The sequence below is a fragment of the Chelonoidis abingdonii genome, chromosome 4, assembly GCF_003597395.2.
Source record: "Chelonoidis abingdonii isolate Lonesome George chromosome 4, CheloAbing_2.0, whole genome shotgun sequence".
Taxonomy (NCBI): domain Eukaryota; kingdom Metazoa; phylum Chordata; order Testudines; family Testudinidae; genus Chelonoidis; species Chelonoidis abingdonii.
This window is the reverse complement of record NC_133772.1, coordinates 149,542,174-149,568,983: the sequence shown is the minus strand read 5'-3', so window position 1 is coordinate 149,568,983 and position 26,810 is coordinate 149,542,174. Positions and strand designations below refer to the sequence as shown.

At 44.8% G+C, this 26,810-nt stretch overlaps 1 protein-coding gene across 3 annotated transcripts in view; it reads left to right on the top strand.

The window, feature by feature from the left end:
• Positions 1 to 24,929, top strand: part of DAAM1 (dishevelled associated activator of morphogenesis 1) — a 177,984-nt gene extending 153,055 nt beyond the window's left edge. For 2 of the 3 annotated variants that reach the window (XM_032782372.2, XM_032782371.2), the window contains exons 18-26: positions 3,655 to 3,739; positions 6,491 to 6,597; positions 7,667 to 7,755; positions 10,674 to 10,842; positions 12,717 to 12,824; positions 14,824 to 14,884; positions 16,637 to 16,768; positions 19,583 to 19,753; positions 23,126 to 23,428. In XM_032782372.2, the coding sequence (XP_032638263.1) occupies positions 3,655 to 3,739; positions 6,491 to 6,597; positions 7,667 to 7,755; positions 10,674 to 10,842; positions 12,717 to 12,824; positions 14,824 to 14,884; positions 16,637 to 16,768; positions 19,583 to 19,753; positions 23,126 to 23,335 (1,132 nt within the window). In that variant the 3' untranslated portion in view covers positions 23,336 to 23,428. Of the gene's footprint in view, positions 1 to 3,654; positions 3,740 to 6,490; positions 6,598 to 7,666; positions 7,756 to 10,673; positions 10,843 to 12,716; positions 12,825 to 14,823; positions 14,885 to 16,636; positions 16,769 to 19,582; positions 19,754 to 23,125 lie in introns of all 3 variants that reach the window. The other variant, XM_032782373.2, reaches the window with a different exon arrangement.
• The last annotated feature ends 1,881 nt before the right edge of the window (positions 24,930 to 26,810 follow it).

The window sequence follows — 26,810 nt, the reverse complement described above, 5'->3', positions numbered from 1 at the left end:
CTGTTTGAATGTTTGTAGCTTCAACTTCCGGTGATCAGATTTTGTTATGTCGTTGTTTGCTAACGTTTGGGACTCTCTACTATCAGAAATCTTCTCCCAGTGTGAGTACTTATAAACCACTATCAAGTCACCTCTTGATCTTCTTTCTGATAAGCTAAATAGACTGAACTTAAGTCTCTTTAAAGTAGTGATATTCAGACCTCAGTGGTTCAAATAGGCCTCTCAAGAAGTGGGTTTTTACCCATCAAAGCTTAAGCCCAAATAAATCTGTTTGTCTTTAAGGTGCCACCGTACTCCTCATTGTTTATATAGGCCTTGAATCATTCTTGTGGCTCTTTTCTGAAATCTGTCCAATATTGCAACATCCAGTAATGGTCTCAAGAATGCCTTATACAACTGCAACAAATAATAGTTGACATTAATAGATCCGGTTAATTAAGCACAATTGGCTGTTTTCAAGTGTTAACTTGGTTGGTTGTTTGTCTGTGTATATAGAAGTAGTTCTCTGCTCTTAACAATGTTTTTTGAATCCTAAGAATTCAGACAATTTTCCCCCAAATGAGCAAATTCTATTTCTGAAAATGCATTGTAGTTATTTTTGCACAGGAATACCAAAATGATTGTTTGCTAAATTATTTCCTGTAACCGTTGTGCGGCTAAACCACTGCCATGCTTTGGTTAGGAGTTGATTTCACATGCAGCTGAATGTGGTATTTATTCACTCAGGGTGTAATTTGCTCTGTGCACAGGGGACTAGCATGATGCCCATGCGCTATTCAAATCTGGCGAACTCCATGGGGATGATGATTAGAGTAATTTTACAATTGGAAAAGTGTTTTGGTCAGTCTCACGTAACTTGTAAATAAACAGCTGAATGGATTGTGTTCAAACTTTACCAAGGACAGGGGTGGGAAATGTCTTTCAAGCAGACAGAATGCATAGACAATAAGTGCAAGAAAGTGAATTTTTCAGTAGATTGGCGTGTGTGAAATCCGGGGAATTACAATGCTGACTTTAACCATCACTACCAGCTCCTGATACTGTAACATGTGCAAGTTCTGTTGTTTTTTTCTTGTGCGAGTTCACCCTATAACGCTGTCTCTTGTAGGCATACATTTAAAGAGAAACGGAGGCTATGCTCTTCAAACCCAGGCTAAATGAGGTGGAATCCAGACAAAGCCTCGGAGGGTGCTAAGAGCACACAAATAGACACAGTGTAGAAAATAAAACAGCCCTGGTGTTCCAATAATATGCACATGCCATGCTCACTCCCTAGAATGAACACTCTTCCATTAACTCTCGGGGGGGAGGGGGTTTCCATTTGCATCCAAATTATTCCATCCAACATAATGCAAAATAGGAAAAGAAGTGGGTGGGGAAGTCTGCAGAGGCATTTAGCCCTAATCAGTGGCTGGTGGAACAAAGGAGGAGGAGCTGAATGTGGTGTAGGTTTTGTTGTTTGTTTGTTTTTTGTTCCCCTTCCCCTCTTCCCCCCCCCACCAATCCTTTGACTGAAGTGGGGCCAGAATTTCATCCAGAGTGCCTAGGTTCTGTGTTGATTGGTGCTAAATCAATACCTGATGTAGGGAGTATTGTAAATGATTTTTTTAGTTGTTCTGCATTTGCCTACGTTTTCAGAAGGGATTAATGCAAGGGTCAGCAAACTCTGGCACACGTCTCGCCATGGTAAGCACCCTGATGGGCTGGGCAAGTATGTTTACCTGCTGCGTCGGCACGTTCGGCTGATCGCGGCTCCCACTGGCTGCAGTTTGCCGCTCCAGGCCAATGAGGGCTGCGGGAAGCACATCCCTCGGCCCGCACTGCTTCCCGTAGCCCTCATTGCCCTGGGACAGCGAACCACTGCCAGTGGGAGCCGAGATCGGCCAAACTTACCTGGCCCGCCACGGTAAGCACCCTGGCGAGCCGCGTGCCAGAGGTTGCCGACCCCTGGATTAATGGCTTGTTTATGTGGAGAGTTAGGCTGTGACTCTATGGCGCACTAGTCTGCTGTGCGCTAACTGGCCATGTGGACCATGCTGCTGTGCACTAAACGGTCCATAGTGAGCTCTAATGTGCAGCTGTTTGGAAGGAGGAGTGCTGTAGCAGGGTCCACGTGGAGGCTTAATGTGCAGTAAACTAGTACGGCAGAGTCCCACCCTGATCTGCCGCACGTGAACTCTCCATGGAGACAAGCCCTAGTAACTTTGGGTGCCTCCATTTTTTGGTTTCCAGCCTGAGACGCAGTGAAAGGGGTTGATTTTCAAAAAGCGCTGAGCCCCTCTTCTCTGGAAATCAAGCAGTTGGGTGTCTCAAGTTGAGCACCCAAAAATTGAGACCCCCAAAATGACTAGTTACGGATGAAAATTTCAGCTCTTATTTTTTAGGTGGTTTTATTTTTAATAGACTCCAACCTGAGGTTGTCCGGTGTCAGTGGAAGTGGAAAAAGTAAATTAAACCTCCAAAAAGATGTTAAGGGGCAGCAAAAGTTTGCTAATTTACACGCACAATTTGTCCAATAATCACGTGAAAATAATAATAATGAGCCAAATCCAGAGGTCCTGACTTAGTCAAACTCCCAATAAAGTCGATAGGGAAATTGCCTGAGTCAGTGTAACCAACTGGTGAGTTGAAGGTCTGTACTCGATCCACAGACCATATGAGTATATTACAGCCCCATCTAGGAAGCACTGACTCTTTAGCTCAAACTGTAGCAGCTCATGCTGTTGGTTCTGGAAGTCAGTCCCCAGTGTGTTGGCCAAGATGGCGGCTGTCAGCTCAGGACCTTAACATTTGGCTCTGTAAAAAAGAGATGAATTACCGCGTTACGGATATAACAGACTGCGTAGTGTTTTTTTAAAAGAGTAGCTGACAAAAACACACAATTTCAGAAAACATTCCCAGGCCACTTTGCAGCAGAAGGAAGGGTAAATATCACCAGATCTCCTCTTCAGCTGTGAAGATCGATCTTCTACAGCTTTACGTGGGCTTCCAAACTGTCTGGTCGTGTAACCGAATGAGCCCTTGACTGAGCCACATCATTGCCTCCACGGAGTCCAAGGTGGAGTACGTACAATGGAGTGATTGACCCAGGCCAGGGATGTGGAATAGATTGAAAGAGAGATTTTAACAAGAAACACTTTCCTTAGCAATCTTACTCCTATCGAATTGCCAATTTTTAACATGGTAACTGGCCAAATAAGAAGTGTCTGCTGAAAAACAACCAGGTCATAATAAGCCAAAGGTAGGAAGGTATTATTCACCTTCACTTATGGCATGGAATAGAAGAGCAGTCATGTTATTCAGGTGTTATATTATATAACGGAATGAAACTAAACTTTCTTTCCAGCTTGCATTGCCCTCCCCTTGACCTTGTAATACGAGGAATTCGACAGCAGTGAGTAGAACAGAAGAGGGTCCTGCTTGGATTCCTTGATCTGATCTCTGACTCTTGCATAAAGCCATGAGGGAAGTTCAGATCTGCAGAAAGGGTCTGCCGTATTGTCGAGGAGCGCGCTTGGGTTACTTGGATGAGTCTTGCCTAAATTGTCCATGCAAAAAAACGTCATGAAGAACCAGTGTTGATAACACAACGACTAGGCTGCATTTTATGTGTGAATAACACTCTTCTGAACATTCATTTATTTCATTTCCCAGGCTGAAATTATCAAATGATGAAATCAAACGTGCAATTTTAACAATGGATGAACACGAGGACCTGCCGAAAGACATGTTAGAGCAGGTGGGTGATGGACGCTTACTGTCATGCATATTGTTGGGCCCGGTTGTTGTATTGGATGCCTTTTCAAAATAAGATGAAGACTTGTGACAGATTCATGAACGGTAGCTTTCAAATAACTCCGAATGAGTAGCTGGGATTTGCGACACAGAGATGAGCTTGTCCACACAGCCTTTACAACTCCTTTGCTCCCCAAAGCAGAGGATGTGCCACTCAGCAAACATGCAAAACGTGACCTAAACAGTATTTACTGATCGTGTTTTCATAACCACAAACCCTTGTGCTCAGATCCCAGTAATGCATTGACATCATTGGGGACGGCTCAGTCCAATCAACGGTTTGCTATTGCTAGACAAAATCTCAGTTTCTTGGACATACAGCGGATGAGGGGTCTCTTCCACCAGCTCTATTCCAGTTTTAGGCTTCTATCACTCCTTTTAAAACCAGTGGAGTTACGCTGGTGCATAGCTGGAGCAGTGAATCTGTCGCCAGAGCCTTTCCTCTCAGTGCTGTTTTGCAGGTTCCTGGAGCCAGGGCTCACGTTGGTATGCAGAGCATGAAGATGACATTCTGTTAAAGCTAGAACTGGCAAGTGTAGATTCATTGTGACATCTGTGCACGCCGTGTTACTTCCATAGGAATCTGATAAGTCACCTGAACTCCCAGCCCATGAATGCTGTCAGGCAATGTTGCCGTGATCCTGATTTCTTTATTGATTGAACTCCTACAGGGCGTTTGGAGCCTTCGCAAACAAACCAGACACAAGGCTCCAGCTCCTTGGAGTAAACGCGTTCATTCAGATCAGTGACACACGGTACATGGGGTGTGGTGGAGGTAGGAATTAGAAATGAATCAAAGTGAAAGGCTTGTTGTTTCCTAATGGAGGCGAGACAGATGCCCCTCCTTGGTGTGATTTTTATTTAAAGAGCCGTTTTATAAAAGCAGCAGGCACCAGAGTGCAGTGATGCTGCCTGACTAACATCACCACACCTAGGGCCAAGCTATCCGTGTGGGAGGGCAGATCTGCACCCCAGAGTGCCTCGTTGCTTGAGCAATGTTGTCTCCAGGGGACTCTGGCTCTGCCAGATCAATTCACTCCAGGCAGAAATGTGAAGTTATGGGTTTATTTATCCATTTAAAAAGTAAGGGCCATTGGTTTAGCCAAATGTGCAGAGTTCAAATGGCGAGTCAAGAGCCTTGGTCTTGCTGTGAACCCTTTTGCACAGCAGCATTGGCTTAGTCAGCTGGCTGGGGACCTGCCTGCTCTGGAGATATCCCTAGCTGGCAGCTCCCTGCCTTCCCAGGCAAAAGGGGGCGCAGCTTTAGCACTCCTGGCCAATCTCTAGGGGCTGCAGGCAGCTGGGTGTAATTGAGAGCAGCTCTGTGCTGGTTTATTCTCGTTGGAATTTCCTGAGGGCTGAAGTTTTCGTGCCCAGGTGGCTGCACTGCTGATGTTCATTTGGGAAGGCATGTCATCTGCCAGCCTGGCACAGGGTCTCCTAGCCAGCCAGAGATGGTAGCAAGTCACTTGGGGATGCTGGAATAGGAGAGCTCAGCATCAGTGAGGGGTTCAGGGCCGCTGGAGGCTGCAAGCTCCCCCGCGTGTTTTCCTCTGCCCACCAACATCGCCTCCCTCTCGCTCCAGTTCAGCTTCAATCAGCTGTTCCTTATCCAGGAGCTGATTTCAGCCAAGCACTAGTGAAGGTGGTGGTGCATTGGCTACCTTCCTGGCAGTACCGAAGAGACACTGATCTATGTTCCAGCCAACTCAACGTCTGAGCTAAAATTTCGGAGTTCTAATCCCAGCTCTGACATTAAATTGCTGAGACACCTTGGGCATCTCAGGAAAATAAACAAAGAGCTCTCCGCTGTCTGTAAAACAGAGATAATACTTCCACCTCCAGAGCAGACTTGGGAGGATTAATTAGCTGGAATATAATTTGCAAGTAAAAACACCCTGATGGCAACCAGGGCTGGCTAGAAAAAAAGAATTCAATTTTCTGAAAAGTTTTGAGATTTGTTATCATGGGGCTAAGACCTTTCGAAACTTTTCATGGAAAAAGCACACGAGAGAGAGAGAGAGAGAGACCCCTCAATAGCTTGGTGGTGATGACGCTCCCCTGGGAAGTGGGAGACCCAGAAATCCCTGCTCTGGGTCAGGCAGAATCAAGACATGAACTTGAGTCATCCACATCCTGTTGTGGGCTCTCAAATAGTTTGGGGTGGTTCTTGCACTCTGTTGCATTCTGGACCTGAGAAACTTTCCCCGTGAAATGTTCATTGACACTACTATGTTTCTGTGAAACATTTTGGTTTCAACACAACTGCATTTTGGGGGGAGGGGCAGGGGAATGTCTTGTCTAAATTTTTTTTCAACCATTTTTAGTTCGTTGTTTTGATCTGACCACTAGGAAATTTAAGAACCACTGTGCTACCATCTAAAATAATTGTATTATAACAGACTGGGTGAAGATTCAGCTTAGCCCATGTAAAATCAAACCATATGTCCAGGGCATGGTGGAAAGTATTAACAGTAACTTGTGTGTGGGAAATGGCAGACATTCAGTATTTCCTAGGCAATCTGTAATAGCTCCATATCACACCCTCTGTGCGTGGAGGAGGTTTTGGGGTGAAGGTAGACACAGTGGTGTTTCATTTTCTGTTCACTTGTTAATGAAACCAAAGCCCCATTATAAGAAAGGGACTGCATAAAAACAAGTGTATGTCTCATGTCTAAATTGCGTTTCCTTTTAGCTCCTGAAATTTGTTCCTGAGAAAGCTGATATTGACCTTCTGGAGGAGCACAAACATGAATTAGATCGCATGGCCAAGGCTGACAGGTTCCTCTTTGAAATGAGCAGGTATGCTTGAATCTACCAGCTGCACAATGTCAGCAGTTACGCACTAGACCTGTTGGAATGGCAGCTGAGCAGATTAGTCACAGGGCTTCTATAAAATATTTAGATAAATGAGCTAGATAATCTTGTGTAATGCAGCTCGGGAGTCTAATGAGGCCTGGCTTGAAAATCCACTTGGATATTTTTATTTATTTTGCGGCTCACATATACATGTGTGAGCCTGTTGCCTTGCTGCCCTGGGGATAAATTAGGAACTTCCATCTGCAATCTTCATCTCCCAGTGCTGAATGTTTAAAGCTAGAACTCTCTGCAGAAAGTGTGGTTAAGAGTAGAGAGTACTGTCCAAATTATGCAAGACAGGAGCAATTTTCCTTTTTCTGTACTGTGGGCCAGATTCTCAGCAGGTATAAAACAGTACAACTCTCACAGATTTAAACTAGCTGAAGATCTGGCCCTTTGTCTAGAAATTTTTACCATTAACTGTAGAGTTTGCATTACCCAGGGGAGAAAAAATCTAGCAAACGTTGCTGCATTTTCAGGACCTATGAACATAAGCTTTGCCATGCTGGCAAAGATCTTCAAGCCAACATATCCCAAAGACTTGCCTCCAGCAGTGATGTACTTTTAATGCTTCAGAGGAACTTTGCCCAGCTGTAGAGGTCAGCTTTTTTGGTACTGAAGGTTGCAGGTTCCACATAGCTGATAGCTGTGTTTGTCTGTCTGTCTATGCAGCTATGGCCCATTACAAATGTACTGAGGACTCAGTTCAGGATAGTATCTCTGTTCATGGCAGCTCATGAGCACATGCTTAAGGCCCAGTGAATTCAGTGGGACTGAAATCCGTGTCTAAAGTTAAGCAAGTGGTGATATAATGTCCTGAAGGGGGATGGACTTAAGCATGCGTTTACCTGGATTGGGGCCTAAGAGATGGCAGTTTAAGGCATCATCTGTTCTGTCCCACTGCAGTTCAAAGAGAAAGGTGCTCACAAGGTCAAACTGGCCCTTCCTATCTGCAGCTGTGAATAGGGGAGTAGCAAACGAATTTCAACATGTGCATCTTTTACTCTGACAGGATAAATCACTATCAGCAAAGGCTGCAGTCCCTTTACTTCAAAAAGAAGTTTGCAGAGAGAGTTGCAGAAGTTAAGCCCAAAATTGAATGTAAGTTAATGGAGATTTTGTTGTTTTTTATTGGTTTGCTAGAAAGCTTTTGCCGATGTGTCAAGTATTCCCCAATTTTCACATCACTCATAAAGCCCAGATTCACTCAACGTATTCTTCACAATAAAACCAAATACGTTTGTGTCTAGCAAAGCCCTGGAATCCAGAAATGAAAATCTGTTTCTAAACAGAAATATTTTCCCTCCTGATGCACTGGAGTATTGATTTTTTTAATTGTAGCATTGCTCTTGTCAGTTTGTTTGTTTTTTTTAAAGAGGGAGGGGGAGAACTGAGGTTTTTATCTCAAAACTAAATATGCCCAAGCTATGTGGAAGTAGCAAATATATACGAAGAGGGAGAGGTCGGATTTTGGGTGTGTTGGTATTGACAGGATTGCTTTAAGGAAGAGGTGATCATTAATACTTTCAAATGGTTTACGCTGTTATTTAGAATAGCTTGAATTCATCAACCCCAACAGGTGGTTGTCAAGCTGGTTGGAGTGGCTCATGAATGTGGGTGCCAACCTCGGGGCAGCCTGTTACAAGCCAGGGCTCAATTACCAAACTGGATGTGTGATCTATACTTAGATTTCACCAGCCAAGTGTTGAGCAAGAACTCCTCAAGCATTGGAACAGCCTTAGCATGGAGCCACAGTCAGTCCCGCTGGGCACTCAGGACCTCTCTTGACACTTAGGCAAGTCTGCCTTTGTGATAGATGGTCCCTTGCACCAAAAATCACAGCAATGCTCTTGTTACTCCCAGTCCCAAAGGACCAGTCACTTACCTCAGGTCAATTGTACCTTAGATCTCTCACAGAAGCCAACACTTGTAACCTATTAACTAGGAAAAAGAAATGAGTTATTTACAAGCTTAAAGGAGGTAATGTACACGCAGAGATGAGTTACAGTCTTAGGTTTCAAAGGTAATAGAAGCGGCTCTAATGTACAAGCTCTGTGTGGCCTTTAGGGCTAAGCCAAGCTAAGCAGTTTTGGGGTTCCTTGCTTTTGCTTAGAAAAGTTGCCCTCTCCAAATTTGAAACAGCGCAGTGATACAGATCCTTTGGTCAGGGATTTTTATTCCCTTCCCCTAGAGTTCAGAGTGTGACGGGACAAGGGTTTGTGCAAGTCTCCTCTTCCTGGGTGTGGGGGGAGCGATCAACGAAGTCTTTTGTCCACTGATGCTCCACAGTGGCTTGTCTGATGTCTATAGGCCGCCTTTGCTTGAGCAGGAGATGACACCTCTTGTATTAAACTAGTATTTCAGACTTGGTAATGCTTCTCTCCTGACTGTGGGGTTTCCAATTTCAGAGCCAACACTTCTATAGTTACAAAGCAAACACTAAATATTACCTAATAACAGGTATTATGAGTACATACAGCAACTCACAAGCCTTTCATAAAGTCCAGACACTAAGACATGATCAACTTAACATGTCTTTTAACAATGTTAACACACAGGTGAGCCAGCATGCATTTGTCAGTGCTCAGTGAGGCCGAGGGGCCTTGGTATGAGCTGGCACCTGGTCTGCCAGCATCAATGGTAATCTCCAGCATTTCATAGAATCATAGAATCAAAAGGTTGGAAGGGACCTCATGAGGTCATCTAGTCCAACCCCCTGCTAAAGGCAGGACCATTTTCCCTAAATAATCCCAGCCAGGGTGCGGTCTAGCCGGACTTTAAATAGCTCTAAAGATGGAGATTCTACCACCTCCCTAAGTAACCCATTCCAATACTTCACCACTCTCCTAGTCAGAAAGTTTTTTCTAATATCCAGCCTCGACTTCCGCAACTGCAACTTCAAACCATTGCTCCTTGTTCTGTCCTCCGTCACCACTGAGAACAGCCTAGCTCCCTCCTCCTTGGAGCATCCCTTCAAGTAGTTGAAGGTTGCTATCAAATCCCCCCTTAGTCTTCTCTTCTGCAGGCTAAATAAGCCCAGTTCCTTCAGTCTCTCTTCATAAGTCATGTGCTCTAGTCCTCTAATCATTTTTGTTGCCCTCCGCTGGACTCTCTCCAATTGTTCCACGTCCTTTTTGTAGTGTGGCGCCCAAAACTGGACACAATATTCCAGATGCGGCCTCACCAGTGCCGAATAGAGGGGAATAATCACATCCCTCGATCTGCTGGCAACACTCCTACTAATACAGCCCAGTATGCTATTAGCCTTTTTGGCTACAAGAGCACACTGTAGGCTCATGTTCAACTTTCCATCTACCGTAACCCCAAGATCCTTTTCTTCAGCACTGCTACTTAGCCAAACAGTCCCCAGCCTGTAGCAGTGCATGGGGTTTTTCTGTCCTAAGTGCAGGACTTTGCACTTGTCCTTGTTGAACTTCATGAGGTTTCTTGTGGCCCACTTCTCCAATTTGTCTAAGTCTCCCTGAATCCTATCCCTGCCCTCCAGCGTGTCCACCACTCCCCCCAACTTGGTGTCATCTGCAAATTTACTTAATGTGCAAGCTATCCCATCATCAAGATCATTAATGAAGACATTGAATAGAACGGGCCCTAAGACAGACCCCTGGGGCACACCACTTGTTACTGGTTGCCAACTAGAGAGTGTGCCATTGATACCTACCCGCTGAGCCCGTTGATTCAACCAATTTTCTATCCACTTCACAGTCCATTCCTCCAACCCATACTTCCTTAGTTTGCTGATGAGAATGCTGTGGGAAACCGTGTCAAAAGCCTTACTAAAGTCAAGGTATACAACATCAACAGCTTTGCCCCCATCCACAAGTCCAGTCTTCTCATCGTAGAAAGCAATCAGGTTGGTCAGGCATGATTTACCCTTGGTCTGCAGTTCCAGATAGCTTTTGTTATGGTAGCTTGGTATTTAAAGTAACCATCAAACTTGTCTGTGTGTCATGTGTTACCAGAACCTAACTGCAGCAAAAACATTTTTTTCCCCCTTTTAGCAATCCGCGCTGGCTCAAAGGAGGTGCTTCAGAGTAACAGCCTGAAGCAGTTGTTGGAGGTGGTTCTGGCCTTTGGAAATTACATGAATAAAGGCCAGAGAGGCAATGCCTTTGGATTCAAAATCGTCAGCCTAAACAAGATTGCAGACACGAAATCCAGCATTGACAAGTGAGCGGCTCAGCCTGTTGCATCGGTGAAAGCATTTATGGATTCTGAACAGCTCAGAGGATCCATAAATTACTCCCTTCTTCATAGGTGTGGGGGGAAACAGTCAGTGTTTCACAATGTCTAATTTGGTTTCAGTGGGCCTTCTTGTAAGCAAGACCTAATGCCTTCAGTAGAAAGCCAGCGTTTTACACTAGTTCATGCATCTTTCCTGTTGGAGTTACACAGTTACAGAGGTTAACAATGCAAACACTCAGTATAACTTTATACCGGGGGATACAGATGTTTTCGGTGAGATCAATACGTGCAGCATCCTACAAGCATTTCATCAAATATAAACACGCTCTTACAATGCTACTATCTGTCAGTGGTCACTGATGCCTAGGGGCCTTGGCATGAGCTGGCACCTGGTCTGCCAGCATCACAATTGCATTTCTGGGCATGCTCAAGGATACCTTAGACACCACAGTGGTAGGCACTAAGAAATCCCTTGGACAGACAGTGACTGTATAATATCAGGGGGTTGAGGAAATGCCATTGAAATGATTCCCACCAGCTACCATGAGTGGGGTACCTCCGTGTCTCTAGCAGGCTCTGGGAAGGGACATGAGCAGATCCTGCAGTGGCGGGGCCATTTAGGTTTCATGCACACCTGTACTGTTCAGTCTGGAGATTGGTGTGGTTGGTCGCTGGGTCCGCTTTGAATGGAGTATTTTTGCTGCAGGCCTGGGGTGACTTTTGGTCCCTTTCTGTAGAGTTATAGATCAATTTATAAAATGTGCCTGAATACATCACAGGACACATCCCCCACTGGGACCAACACAAGGGATTTTGCTGCCCTGAACATCCCTCCAGTGCTGGGCCATGCAGCCAGGCCAGAGCTGTGTTGATGGGGCACCCAGGTATCCTGCTGGTGTTGTGGGCTGTTTGGGAAGCCCCAGCTTCTCTCTCTCACACCCCGACCTGTCCTGGGGTTGCAGGTTGGCCAGCCTGGAATTGAACTGGCTTCTGGTGAATGAGGGCTGCTGCAAAGTGCAGGGGTCCCCTCAGAGGGACTGCAGCTGCAGCCAGCTCCCAGATGGTGCAGGGTGTGGTGAGAAGTGGCCAGGCTGGAGGCACCCGTACAAAATAGCATCCTAAATGAGCAGAGGGGCAGTCTGTGTCTAATGCTGCTGGCACCATACAAAATGTAATAAAACATGCAGTGTTTCCTCTTTGCCAAGAAGCAGAAAGAGGAGGACGCTTCTCTGGACTGACTCCCTCCAGCCACCCTTTTCAGCAGGTGCTTGAGAGAATCCGTGGGCCCTTGCCCTATGACCTATCTGTTAACAGACTTGAACTGTGTTGGACGAGGGGGGAATGATGTTCTAGAGTCTAGTGCCCTCCATTGAGAATCCTTGGTCACCAGCCCCTAGATGTCTGATTGTAGGGACTCCTGGCCTGACCTCGGCTCCTGCGGGGAGAGAGGCAGCCTCCATGATAGCCAGACGCCAAGCCTGGTAAGAAATTGTAAACCAAAGTCAACACCTGGAATTGCATAGGAAATGGATACAGTTCCTGGAGCACCGAGGTAACACATCCACTGCAGCTAATGTTGGCTAACAGGCAAGCAGCCACCTTCTGCACCAGGCCTGGGTGGAGAGCATCAGCCACCTTGGGGGTGGAAGGCAGCTGTTGTTTGACAGTGTGCCCAGTGCTACCCAGCCATCAGGACAGGAAGTGAAGAATGCCCTAACTAATTAGCACTTCCAGAAGAGTTTAGACACGTAGAATGTAATGACCAAAGCAAGAATTTGGCCAGGACACTGGGTCTAATACCCAACTTCTGAGGCTAGTGACAGTTTAATATCTGTAATGTCCTCTCTCTTTTATCATAGGAACATCACTCTTTTGCACTATCTCATAACTGTAGTTGAGAAGAAATATCCCAAAGTCCTCAGCCTTCATGAAGAGCTGCGAGACATCCCTCAAGCAGCCAAAGTAAAGTAGGTAGACGTTAAGGTGGCAACTTTAAACCAACAGAATATTGTACATGCGATAATATTACTGCGTTCTTCTTTGCTTGCGTTTCTTCAGATGAAGTCCCTCTCCCGCCAGTGTCTGGAATCCACCATTTAGAGAGAAGCAAAAGGCTATTGACAAAGCACACGTCAACTGTAGAGACTTTAAACCCCTGACTTAACAGAAGAGAATTGTAAATCTCTTAATTGTGACAAGGGGAGAGCCACTCGGAACAGCTGTGTCCTGTTATGCTTACCACAGAAGCCTTTTTATACTCCATTTATGAATAGACACAATTTTAAAATGAATGAATTTTGTACAAAGATGGGTTGCAGATATAGGTCAGATATTTAAATATGAATGCAATGGCAGTGTCTGCACAAATATATGTACTCCTTTTTCTGCATGTGACCCGACTTTAGGGCATGCAAAGCGGGGAGCTGTTCACCCAAGCATGTCTAAACCAATAATGCAAGCCTTGTGGCATCTGCTGCATTCTTTGAAAACGTGGCCCATTGCTTACTAAAATCTGCCCACTAGTATTTTAAACCAGTTGCAAGTGGATTGGATTTCTGAGGCCCTGGTTCAGTAAAGCCCTTAAGCACATGCTTAAGTCACACTAAAATGAATAAGGTTTCAAACTGTGTATGTTTTGCTGCTGTGGGGTTTGAGTGTGTATTAACAAGTCAAAGGTGCAGTCAGGTCTAAGGCTGAACTGCATGTGACTGAGGATATATTGATACATATTAAAAGGGTCAATGTTAGATCGTTTAATCCTAAATTCTAGGGTTGTGGTGAGGAGTATGTGTGGAATGTACAAAACCTTGTAATGGCTTATGGTTCTTTTCGTTTCAAAGGGGCCCTTTTAATGCAAAGTCTAGATTCACTGTCCAAGACCAGCGACATGCAAAATACAATAAACGGTGGCAAGTGTTTTAATGTTTACAACAGACTGAGTTTTAGTAATTTTATATAATTTTATATATTATAATTATATGTGGCCAAATCCTCAGCAGTAAAGGGTATGACAACAATGCAGCAGGATGCTTGGGCCTGGTGTTGAATATGGGTGGAGACACCATGGGAGCAGAGAGCAGTATTTGGGGTGTGGGAGGCCTTATATAAATGAGATGAATCCCCTAACTCTACAACCAGGTCCCTGCAGACCCTGGTCTCTGTATCCTTCCACACCGGGGCGATGGTGGTTATTGCCACTCTGAGGGGAAAGACACTGACTGAGGAGAGTTCCCTTATGATATTCATCTAAAAATTCATGGGACTGGAAGATTGAGGGACTGTCAGTTCGGAAGCAGGAAGGGTCTAACTTAATGTCTCCTTCCCCAGCTCCTCAGGGAGAGGAGGAGAAATCTTTGCCCCGTTTAAGCCACAGGACCTCTCCACAGCCAACAGCTCTTTTAGAGATACCTTCAGGCTGCTGGGCCTATTGAGCCTTCCTCTTCAACTACCACTCAGCCATGTCAATCTGTGTTGGGACATCATGGAGTCCCCGTTTGATCTGATGTCGTTCCCCTGTGTCCCAATGGCTATATGTGGCAGTTGGGAGGTGGAAGGGAATGGGGAGTTGGGGGGAGACAAACAGTGACCCGAGGAAGAATTTGGTGGCCCCACCATTGCTACGTGGCTACCAGTAGGGTTGCGGGTAAGGTTGCCTCCCCTCAAACATGTGCAAGGCTCCACAGATGGGTTCTATGCCAAGATCTGGCCCGTGATTTTTAACTTGAGGCTGTTCCTTTTATAACACAGTGTGCATAGCTCAAAATAAACAGCCATAACCAGTTTCACATTCATCAATCTCTTTGGCCACTGTGTGTCAGCATAACTTGCCACCTGAAAGCTGCTTATTTGAAAACAGGAAGCACTGTGAGGGATTATATTAAAAGGGGAAAACACAGTTGACTCGAGCATAGAGTTATGCAATTCATTGGGAAAGGCTTAAAATTAAAGCGTTGCCGTTTTCAACAGCATGACTGAGCTGGAGAAAGAAATAAACACCTTGAGGAGCGGCCTGAGGGCTGTGGAAACTGTAAGTATTATTTACCCACTTAATAGTCCACTCTGATTCCAAGTTTCATAGCATCCGTCTTTAGGGAGGCAGGACAGGAAGCCCTTAGCAAAGCTGCTTTTATCTTACTTCCTGGGGATCAGTTTGTCTTTCCTTCCTGCCCTGCATGTGTGCCTATCCTCTCAAGGCTGCGTCGGGACGGGAGTTACTGTACGCTGGTTATAAATCAGCCAGACGCTTAATAGATTCCCAGGGAGTTGGGGTAAGTTTAGTTATTTGCTGTGTTGACCAAAACCATGAAGAGGTAATGAACGAGTACTTGGCTTGCACCTCTAAAACTGCCCATCATGAAGCCCCCAGATCAGACAGCAGCTCCTCTTGCTTGGTCTTGAGCTCGCGTGAGGCGTGGGAAGGAAGTGGTGAACAAATGGACTGGAAGATACCTCCATGCACGTAGGAGAAGGGGCTCTATTGATAATTGGGTGACTCTCTCAGTTCCATGTATAGATCTAGACAGAGCGAGCACCAAAATAATCCTGGCCTGGTGACCTGACAGTACATTGAGCCTACAAGTGATGAGAGAACACGTTTTACGTGCAATTCCTAAGCCTCCTGGTGTGCTCCCTGCACAGCTCCATTCGATGATAGCAACTCTGTCTTGAGTAGTACTGACTGTGTGTGAACGTAATATGTATGAAAATAATAGCAGTTTGGGGAACTAGCTACTACAAGAAAAGTAATAGGCTTTCTATAGTTTAAGTTTTCCTGTAACTCTTGCATTTGACAGTATAAAGAGATGGTGGTGGAGTTAGCTTCAGTAGCCACAGATACAAGGAGATAGGTAAAGTGGGTATGTTTTGCCTTTTTTTTAGGGGAAAACCCTGCGTAAATGATAAGAGCAGGTTGTAGGTTTGTTGTTGTTTGTTCATGTTTTATCTGCTTTCTGCAGAGGTTTTGGGAATGTTGTCAGCCTTAATGTGAAAATTGAAGAGGAACCACTAGAAAACCACTGGAGAACGCTGGGTGCCCTGACGTAGCTACGTAGGAGCAAAATGCTAATTTGGGATGCTGCAGTTCCGCCAGCACCACTCCTTCGGCAGACAAATTCTGACCAGTTTCGCTGGTTTCAGAGGGGAAATAAAACAGAAAATTGTCCTGTTTCTGCACAGTCACACCCCAAAGAATTAGGCAGAATAGGAAGAAATGAGAATTAATTATTGCTGTGGCAACGCTGTCCAGACAAGTAGTCCTAGAATGATGCCTGCCACCTCTGGGTGTGTTTTTACCATGCATCACCTCTGCTCAGTGTACCTGTTCTGAGCAGAGAGGATGTGTCCCTAGCCTCTGTTTGCCAGAAGCTGGGTACAGGCGATGGGCTGGATCACTTGACGATTACCTGTTCTGTTCATTCCCTCTGAAGCACCTGGTATTGGCCACTGTCAGAAAATAGGATATTGAGCTAGACGGACCTTTAGTCTGACCCAGTATGGTCATTCTTATGTTCTGATGTATTTCAACACCCTGCTTTCTCACAAGAACAGAGAGTCAGTGTCACATCTTTGTGCCCATGATCAGACACCTAGGTCCTAGGGTTTATTGTCAGACCATCTGGTAAAGTAATTGAAATCTTACCTGTGTTATAGTTTCTCCATGGGGAAAGAGACTGCTAAAGTGTTTTTTAAGATCGGATATATTTGGGGTTTGTTAAATATGCTCAATCCTATGTCCCTTTTTAAACAGACCCTAACCAAAATTAAATTTTGTTTCCTTAAGGAACTGGAATACCAGAAATCGCAGCTCTCTCAGCCTGGAGACAAGTTTGTGTCAGTCGTCAGCCAGTTCATCACGTTAGCCAGCTTTGGCTTCTCCGACGTTGAAGATCTTCTGATGGAAGCTAAAGAACTGGTAAGATCCCTGCTATAATCCATGATCTTCATAGGTAATTATTATAGAGGTGAGTGGTTCGGTATTAAAGGACCTTCTCACGTTGAATGTCATATGTCAGTAGATCTACCCCAAAGGATAGAAACAATAGATCAACTATTTGCATTAGATTTTTATCAAAAAAAACTTCCCTCAAACTCAATGGATTTTTTTTATTTTTTTTGTTAAGAACTGAAACTTGAATGCTATTGCTGGACGCTGTGGTAAGGGTCTCCTACGGAGATAGGATAGTGAGCAGTCATGCTGTTGTATCTAGCGATTGATTGATTGATTAGCAGAAAATACAACTAGTACATACACAAATACATATGATCCATTGCAAACAGAAAGAATCACTCCCTGAAAGTTACTCGGGTGAAATAACAGTTCAGACATAACCTCAGTCTTCTATTCTGAGACCTGTGTGGCTGACCCTGCTATCTCCAGAGAAAGAGAGGATTAGCCCAGTGTTGACTGAAGCCTTTCTCAAATCTTGCAGTTTATGGGCTCATCTGCCCTTGAGCACTTTGTGTTTCAGTCAGGGCGTCGCTACCAGCGGAATATGTGTGCACGGCTGGTATAAGGCCTGTCTGTGCTGGGCTGACCTAAGCCTGGTTAGAGTGTGAGCTGTCATCTAATCTCTGTCAAAGATGGTGAACGTCTTTGGTCTCCTCTTCACCCCTCCCTTCAGCTTTCTGCCTGCCTATGAAAGTCCTACAGGCATGGCCATCAGGTATCTTCTCCCCAGCTCCAGCACCACAGGTCTTCAGTCCTCCCCCACCCCATCACAGTCCCCTGACCATGTCTCCCCACTGTACCCCCACCCTATGGAAATGCCACCTCCACTCCTGATCTGCAGAGTGGGGTTGTGGAATTCTCAGCCAGCAGGTCTCTGAAGTTCCCTGGCTGAGGGAACAATCAAAGATGGGAGCTGTTGGCAGTCGCAGCCCCATAGGCCTCATCCATGCTGGCGCTCAGCAGATTGAGCTGCAGTGGGCATTTATCCCTTACCAGCTATCGGGGTAACTTAATGCTGCCATTCGGCCAGTCAGCTGGTACGCTCTGATGTGTGGCCGCAAGATGCATTTCAGTCAGTGGAGATGCTACAATTGACGGCTGGTTCTAGTGTAGACAAGTCCAAAGTATCACTCAAGGCCTGCTCTAAAACAGCTGAGCTGCTGCTTTGACAGCTGTCAGACAGTGCAACAGCCATGCACTGGGCCCCGTGTCATGCTCAGTTAATGTAATGCTCACTTTTAAAAGGCTCCTCTGGATTTCAGTCTTGTTATCGTTATTTTTGGGGATGCTGGGTCAATCTTATGGAATGTTCCAAGCGGTAGGAGGGTAACGTTTTCAGAATCGCCTAAGACTATGCCTGCAGTTCGGACTAAGGAATGTGAATTGCAGAACGTGCTAGTGTGCTGCGCTGTACCTTCCCTGTGCGCACGCTGAGGGTGCAAGGTACCTAGATCACATGAATATCTTCCTCTTTCCAACAGGACTATGTTAGCGCAAGGTGGGTACCTTGTAGCTTGTGTCCTCCATGCTCACAGAGAGGCACTACACCCCTGTAAGCACTTCAGTTCCTAAGTCTCATTGAAAGTTGGTGGGACTTTACCTTTAAAAATCTGGCCCTTTATAGTTTTTGGGGGCCTAAAAGGTGAGGATAGGTGTGTAGTGGGATTTTCAAAAGCACTGTCTAGCTGCCATTGACTTCAATGGGAATCAGTCACGTGGCTGCTTTGGAAAATTCCACCCGGCACTTATTTGTATCTTTTAGGCCCCTAAATACCTTTTAAAATCTGGTTCTTAATATTCTAAGTCCTACTGACTTTCAGTGAGACTTAGGAAGTGGCTAAGCATCTTTTGAAAATAAGTGCACTTAGACACTTCCAAAAATGTTACCCGTAATCTTTATCCTTCCTTATCAGCAGAGTGGAAACCAAAGTAACTAGTAATTTTTTTTTTTAAAGCGCAATAATCTCAAAAATGTACAATCACAATTTTAACAAGGTTTACACACGTTCTTTCTCTCTCTGCCCCACCTTTCCTCTCCCCCACCTCCCCCGGCTGCAAATAAGCACAAGGAACTTCAGGCCAAAGGACAACTTCTATCAGTTTTAAAGACACCTAGAAGCAGGGGCATATAATGGAAGTCTTGCGTCGACCTTAGCTATCGCGTTGCTATAATCACATTCATTGTCCATGAATGGTACTATAGGTCTTGCAAACTTCATACTCCTCTAACTCACGTGGTTTCTGACTGAATAATAAATGCCTTTTAAAAGCTTCACTAACACATTTGGTTTCAATATTGAACCATGTGGCAACAATAAATAATACCCCCAAAAAATACTTCAAAGAAAACTTAAAAGTGCAAGTTTCCTGCCCCTGCCGTGTCTACTGTTAGTTTTATGTCTTCAGTCTTTGGCACCACAGTACTTTGCTTCCTTGTTTTTACTACTGCTTAGTTAATAAAACTGAGTTAGGTAATAAAGGTTGTTAATCAGAAACAGGAGTGTAAAACTTCTTACATGATTTAAAGGAACAGCCCATTGGAAAATCTTTGCTTAAAAGCCATCGATTAATGAGCAGAAGATGAAATATGATTATTTTTTTAAAACTGAGATTTGAATTCATAGATAATCATTTCCCCTTTAATTTCCCGCTCCATCAAATATCACCTTAAATATTACTCTGGCTATCTGTCAGGCAGATGGTTTTCAGGAAAGGATTTTATTGGTTCAGTGGATTCTCACTAGCTTACTTAACTACTCCTTTCTGTTCTTTCCCCAGTTTACCAAGGCAGTGAAGCACTTTGGGGAAGACGCGAGCAAAATGCAGCCGGATGAATTCTTTGGGATCTTTGATCAGTTTCTTCAAGCTGTGACTGAGGCCAAGCAGGAGAATGAAAACCTGAGGAAAAGGAAGGAGGAGGAGGAGCGTCGGGCGCGCATGGAAGCACAGGTTTGAGGAGAACTTGCTCACTATGATCTTCAGTGCTCGTACTGTAGGCATGGTTAAGTCAATGTCAGTGTGTGCTTCAGGATCTAGACAGGGAGGAGAAGGGGGGAGGAACTAAGATAGTGACTGTTTTATTAGCATGTGCTCGGAAATGTAGGATTCATTTCAGTCCTCAGGGCTACTGTGGGGTGGGACTTCGGAAGTTCTACATCTTGATTTAATTCTCCTGCCATTGACATGGATGGTGGAACTTCCAGTGACTTCAATGGGAACAAATACACATATGCTGAGAACCTTTGGAAATCCCACCTGAAACCGCCTAGGTCTGTGTCTTCCCCTTGAGAGGAAGGATGGTCTTGTGAATAGGGCACTGGATTGGGGTGCAAAAGACCTGAGTCCAGCCTATCCAGCTCTGCCCTGGACTTCCTGTGACCACAGACAAGTCACTTCATCTCTCCGAGTCTGTTTCCAAGCTGTAAAATGGAGATTATACTGACTTGCTTTCTCCCACCCTATCGTGCCTTGTCTGTTTAGACTGTGAGATCTCCAGGGCAGGCCCCTCATCCTTGTTGATTTAGGTGGTTAGCTTACTAGAGCAGGGAATCTCTCTACCTCTGTGTATGTGCAGCCACGGCACAATGGTGCCTCCATCTCAGGTGGGTCCTCTAACTGCAGCTGTAATACGAATAGTACATACTGCCAACTGCTTCTCTTCAAAGCATAATCAATTTTGCTCCAGGGAGCAGAGTCAAAAGGGCCCTGTGGCTTTAAGAGAAACCATAGAGTGCGCTCCGTACAGTCCCTAATGACTTCAGACCAGGCACAACAATTTTGCCTTTGGAAACTATGGAAGTGAAATCTTGCATTAAGCCAGATGTTTCATAGATTCCAAGGCTAGAAGGGACCATTGTGATCATCTAGCCTGACCTCACAGGCCCCAGAACTTCCTCAAAATAATTCCTAGAGCAGAGCTTTTAGGAAAAACCTCCAAGCTTGATTTAAAAATTGTCAGTGATGGAGAGTCCAGCACAACCCTCAGTAAATTGTTCAGTGGTTAACTACTCCCACTGTTACAAAAGTATGCCTTATATCCAGTCTCAATTTGTCTAGCTTCAACTTCAAGCCATTGGATTGTGTTAGACTTTTCTCTGCCAGATGGAAGAATACATTAAATATTTGTTCCCCTTGTAGGTCCTTATAGACTGTAATCAAGTCACCCCTTAGCTTTCTCTTTGTTAAGCTAAATAGATTGAGCTCTTTGAGTCTTATCACCGTAAGGCATGTTTTCTATTCCTTGAATCATTCTTGAGGCTCTTCTCTGAACCTTCTCCAGTGTGTCAACGTCCTTCTTGAATTGTGGGTACCAGAAGTGGACACAGTGTTCCAGTAGCAGTTGCACCAGTGTCAAATACAGACACTCTGCTCCTATTCGAGATTCCCCTATTTATCCATCTCAGGATCTCATTAGCTCTTTTGGCCACAGTATCACAGTGGGAGCTGGGGGCATGGATCAGCATTCGTGTCACACTCCCCATCAACGACCAGGCCAGGGAAACTAATGATCCAACCAGACGACCAACTGGTGATGAATTCTGGTCACGTGCCACCTGAGGCATGTGGCACATACACTAAGAAGACATGGGAGCTCATGTTCAGCTGATTATCCCCCACAACCCCCAAATTTTTTTCAGACTCGCCTTATGAGAGGCCTGGAGGCTTCAGTTCCCTGCTGTGGACGGGTCACCATCTCAATAGGCAGGAGATGCTACAGACTCAGTTTCTCAGTACGTGAAGGCTAGGACTATAACAGCGTTTAAAAGAGAACTGGATAAATTCATGGAGGTTAAGTCTACCAATGGCTATTAGCCAGGATGGGTGAGGAATGGTGTCCCTTGCCTCTGTTTGTCAGAGGGTGGCGATGGATGGCAGGAGAGAGATCACTTGATCATTACCTGTTAGGTTCACTCCCTCTGGGGCACCTGGCATTGGCCACTGTTGGTAGACAGGATACTGGGCTGGATGGACCTTCGGTCTGACCCAGTACAGCTGTTCCTATATGTCCTCTCGTGATTTGATGGGGGGGAAAAGGAGCCGAGTTTACTGGGATACTCAACTCCACAGACCTTATCGAGCTTGCCCCCAGGATAAATTTGGCCCCACAGTGTTCAGCTCTGATAACTGGTATAAAGGTTTTGATAGTCACTATGGCATGCCGGAGCAGAGATGCCTGAGCCTCTTGCATAGGAGAGAAGGACAAAACCGGGATTGTTATCTCCAAAGCAATGCCGGCGGTGTGATGTTGCTGCACCATGCATAGGAAGCCTGCCATGTTACTACAGTCACTGTACTGGAATTCCACCAATATACATAGCTGTTAAGCAGTGACAGAAATGGATAACGTCGTCTGCTGGCCAGCTATCGAACGTGCACTGGTTCCGGGGCACTTGTGTTCTGTTTTTAAATCAAGGATGAGATCGCTGTGGAGTGGGGCTCCGTCCTACAAAGGCTGCCCCCTGTTAGTGCCCCAAGGAGCTTAGATCACCCCAAATAGGCTCTGGGACAGAGAGGGCTGTGGTCTTTGTTGGCTGTCTCCACTCCTGCCCCTTGCATTCAGCCAGCATTGCCAGGCCTGGCTGAAAACACAGAAAGAATTCCATCAGTTTTTTTCTTTTTTTTTTTTTTTCCTTCCTCCCATTGAAATGTGTAAAAGTGTGTCTCTGACTAGCTCAATCACTGATCAGAAGATGAGGGAATGTTAGCTGAATTTTTCCTTTAATGGGGATCTTTTTTCAGTATTGAAATCCTGAACATTTCAATGTTTCGGCCAGGCCAGGCACGGACAGGGGCGCGTGCTGCCAGCTCCAAAGGGTATGTTATGCAGAGGGCCCACTTCCCATGCATACTGTCTGGTTCTGGGAGGTGCAGCACGCAGGCACTGCAGACCAGGGAGCTCCAAAAGGTGCTGCTAGAGCAACATAGCTCTAGTCACAGTGATACCTGAAGGCTTATTACACTAGCAGGTTGTCCTGCTTTTAGCCATATCGCCATTGTTAACGCAATACAGCCCCGTACTCTGGATTCAGGTATACTGGGATGTATGTGCTTTATACTGCTGTAGCTTTCCAGTTTGAGAAGAAGTGAATAACACACCACTCAGTCACCTCTGTACTATGCATCCATTCAAGTGGTTGTAGCAATGTAACCATTTTGAGGTAAAAAAAAAAATCACCCCCCCCACCCACAGAGTGATGATGATAAATTACTTAAATGTAGACTAGGCCAAAAAACCAAAACAAGGCCTTAAATTGTATCCCTTTCAGGTCAATGTGTTACAGAAAACGAGCTGGATTATTTTTCTGCTTGGTTCCTCTCTAGCTGAAAGAACAGCGTGACCGGGAACGCAAGGCCAGAAAGGCTAAAGAAAACAGCGAGGAAGGTGGGGAGTTTGACGACCTCGTTTCGGCTTTACGGTCAGGTGAAGTCTTTGACAAAGACCTTTCGAAACTGAAACGGAATCGCAAGCGCATCACTAACCAGCTGACGGACAGCAGCCGTGAGAGGCCGGTCACTAAACTCAACTTCTGATCCTTTTGGTTTTGTAAACATTTTTTAGAAAACTGATTAGCAGTCTTTTTGAAGTGGCTAGGATTTTTCATTATACTGCCTTGTAATTCAAACCGAAACAGTGGCACACTCTGTGTGTGTGCGCGCGCGTGTGTGTGTGTTGTGTGTATAAAAAGTCTGGTTGTTGATATGTATGGAGAATAGAAGTGTCTGTCTCTGTCAAGCAGGACAGTGTATATATGTGTGCCACGCAAACACATATATAGACACTGGTCACTGAGTGCAAATTCCATTTTCTTTCCTTCAACCACGTTGTTCAAAAAGTAGTTATTCTGGTGCACAAGCACAACATTGTGTCTCCTGAGAAAGAGATGACAAAAACATTCCTTGTAGTATACAAAGGCATTGAGAAATATTTTCTACTTGGTGTCCCTTTTGGAATTCTTTACCTTGGTGTAACTGATGTCGGAGAGCATAGAGAGAAACAAAAATAGCGCCACTGAACCACTGGTGTTGGGGTGTCATCGCGGAGTGCTGGGGACCAGCCTGGAGACCGTAGTGGTGGTGTAAGAATACAGTATGTTAAAGTCTGCTAGGAACGCCTTGCACACAGTCTGAAGTGTGTTTGGGGGGAAAAAGGAAAAAGTCAAGTGGAAACCATCCATTTTATTATTATTCAAAACTTGAACATCTGTGCTCTTGTGCGGGTTCCGGTGAGTTCCGTACTGCGCACTCCCTTGATAATCCCTTTTCAGTTGTCTTTGGGAAGCACTGGACTTAATTCTCTTTCCGCAACCCTTGCTCTTGCTCAAGACAGATGACCACAGTGTGCTTATTGCTATAACAATACATAGACATAATTCTACCTTTACGACATTTTCTTGCCCATGACAAATGGGAAGCGGGGGAGGGAGGGGTTCTGCTGAGACAAAGAGCATCAACTTTTTGTGTTGTCATTTTTTTTCCATTTTCTATTCAGTGGGACAAACTGTATCCTCTGTAAGGCCAGGTCTGCACTAAAGAGTTAAGTCAACCAAACTGTCGCCCAGGGGTGTGAAAATCTCCTGAGCGATGTAGTTAAGCCGACCTAACCCCTAGTGCAGACAGCTCTAAGTCAATGGAAGAATTCTTCTGTTGGCCTAGCAACCTCCTCTTGAGGAGATGGACTACCTACAGTGATGGTAGTCGTAGCGAGTGTCTACACTGAAGCACTACAGTGGCGCAGCACTGCAGTTATGCTGCTGTAGCTTTTCTGGTGTAGACATAACCTAAATGTAGGTCCGAACTGAAGATCATGTAAACCAATGCACAAAGGACTTGATCCGAAACCCATTGTGTCAATGGACAGGCCCCCATCGACTTCAGTGGGCTTTGAACCGGGCCCCTTGTTTTTAACGGACATACAGTAGCAATGATGCCAAGAAATATTTCTCTCTTAACAATGTACTTTTTCAAGTGGTTTGCTGTTTATATATTGTCATTAAAATTTGTAAGCAAAACTACCTGTAAAATGTCAGTCCAAAAAAAACCCAAAGCTCTCAGGGAGTAAACTAGTAACAAGTAATAAATACATAAATTAAAAAAAAAAATTAAAAAAATTGGAAAATAAAAAGTAAATGCCATTAATGTAGTAACACTTAATATTCTTAAATTATACAGAATATATGGAAGACTGTTACTTTTTGTTTTTATTTATTTGTGGTGGTTTTATTTTTTAAAGCCAACAAACTCTTTTATACCATCAATATTCTTATGCTCTTTTTGGTTTTTTGTTCTTTTTTCCTGTGGAGAGATTAGTTTGTCCCTGTTGCACTAGATAGTAACACTATTCGAAATAAGTTTTTCATGCAATGGGTATTGGTGGGATTGGGATGTCATTTTTCCTATATGTACTGTATAGCAAATGTGCTGTTTAAAGTAACTTGTATAAAAATATGGTTCTTAGCACCTAGAGCCGGCCCGGGGTCTCTGTGCTTTCTGAAAGCTGTGAAGTGTCACTTTAAAAAGAGTTGTCAAGAGCTGTGGTCTTAACGATTTTTGTTTTTCCTCATTGCAACGTTCGACGCACTGTAAGTATAAAAAAGTGTATAAATACAAACTTACGGCTCGGTAAAGTCCTGCACCTCCTATTATCAAAGCAACTGCGAAACCTGCAAATTTTCAAAGATTGGGAGTGAAGCACTTTGTTTTAAGAAGAAGAAGGGAGTAAAAAAAGTTTAATGGTGATTCTTGTTCCTTAACTAAAGTGCCTCTACTTGTATTTTCTATTTATGGATTAAGAAATTTGTGCTGACACAATTTAGGGAATGGACTCTTTTTGGTGGGCGGGGGAGTCTCATGTCTGATCTGAGGAATGGTCAGCTAATTGTTTTGCTAGAATTATGCATTTTGAATTCGAAAAGGTCTGCAGTCCTGCATTGGGATCCCGCTTCCACAGCCTGTGTAGCCGTGCGATGCTCTCAGGCTTCACCCTATGGGGTTCCAGTGGAGGCTTGGGGGCTTAGTTGCCCTTCCAGATCATTCTTGTTTTCCATCAGCCTGGTTATTGGGCTGCGTTTGCCATTTAGTTTTCTTTCCAAACAAAAGACCGTGTGCAGGTAATTTCATGTGCCATTGTTGAAAGCTACTTTTAAACAGGTGCTGGTGTCAGTAGCCACTCTTTTTTCTCTTGGGTGTGTATTTTACAATTTTTTTTTTAATAATGCCAAAAAGGAAAAAATTACTTGTAAACTGAAGTATATGTCATGGACCTTCTTCGCTTAGTAGTCGATCAAGTTAGGTGCAAGAATGTTAGTAGTTTAGCTGCCAGGAAATGCTGTGTATGTTATGAGACTGTACATTTTTTAAGATGGCAATATGCAATAAAACAAAAGACTTGCATTGAGTGTACATCCCTGGAGCCCATGAGTTATTCTTCAAGCCGATTTGTAGAGCAGCTGCTCCTGTGTGTCCTCAGAAGAAAGTGAAACTGCCTGTTTTGGATAGTTGCAAGGAGACTGCTGATCCTAAGGACAAATGGGAAAAAAAAGTTTGTTTTTTTCAAATTAGTTCACAGAGGCCCAGTTTCTGCTCTGTCTGCTGCCAGTGTAAGCCTGGAGTATCAACTTGTGTGCTGGAAAAGTCTGCATACTGAGCACCTTGCCGCCAGTTAATTCACCCTGGTGGCATCCCTGGAAGGGAAGGAATTGCTGTCTCCATTGCACTGAGGAACAAAAGATTTAAGAGCCAAAGCTTTCCACAAGCACTCAATTGATTCAGGAGTCTGAAAGTCAATGAGACTTAGGCCTCTGAGGCAGGTAAGCCCTTTTGCCCTAAGTGACTCGCCCCAGATTGCCCAGGAAGCCTGTGGCAGTCGGGAATGGAGCCCAGAGTGGAGGAGATGCCGTAAATAAACAGAGCCTGACCCAAGGCAGAGCGGTAAAGTGAGTAGGGCGAGATCTAGTCTTCGCTGTGGAGCAGAGGGGGTTTGAGGGAGGGGGAGAGTTGGAGGAGAGTT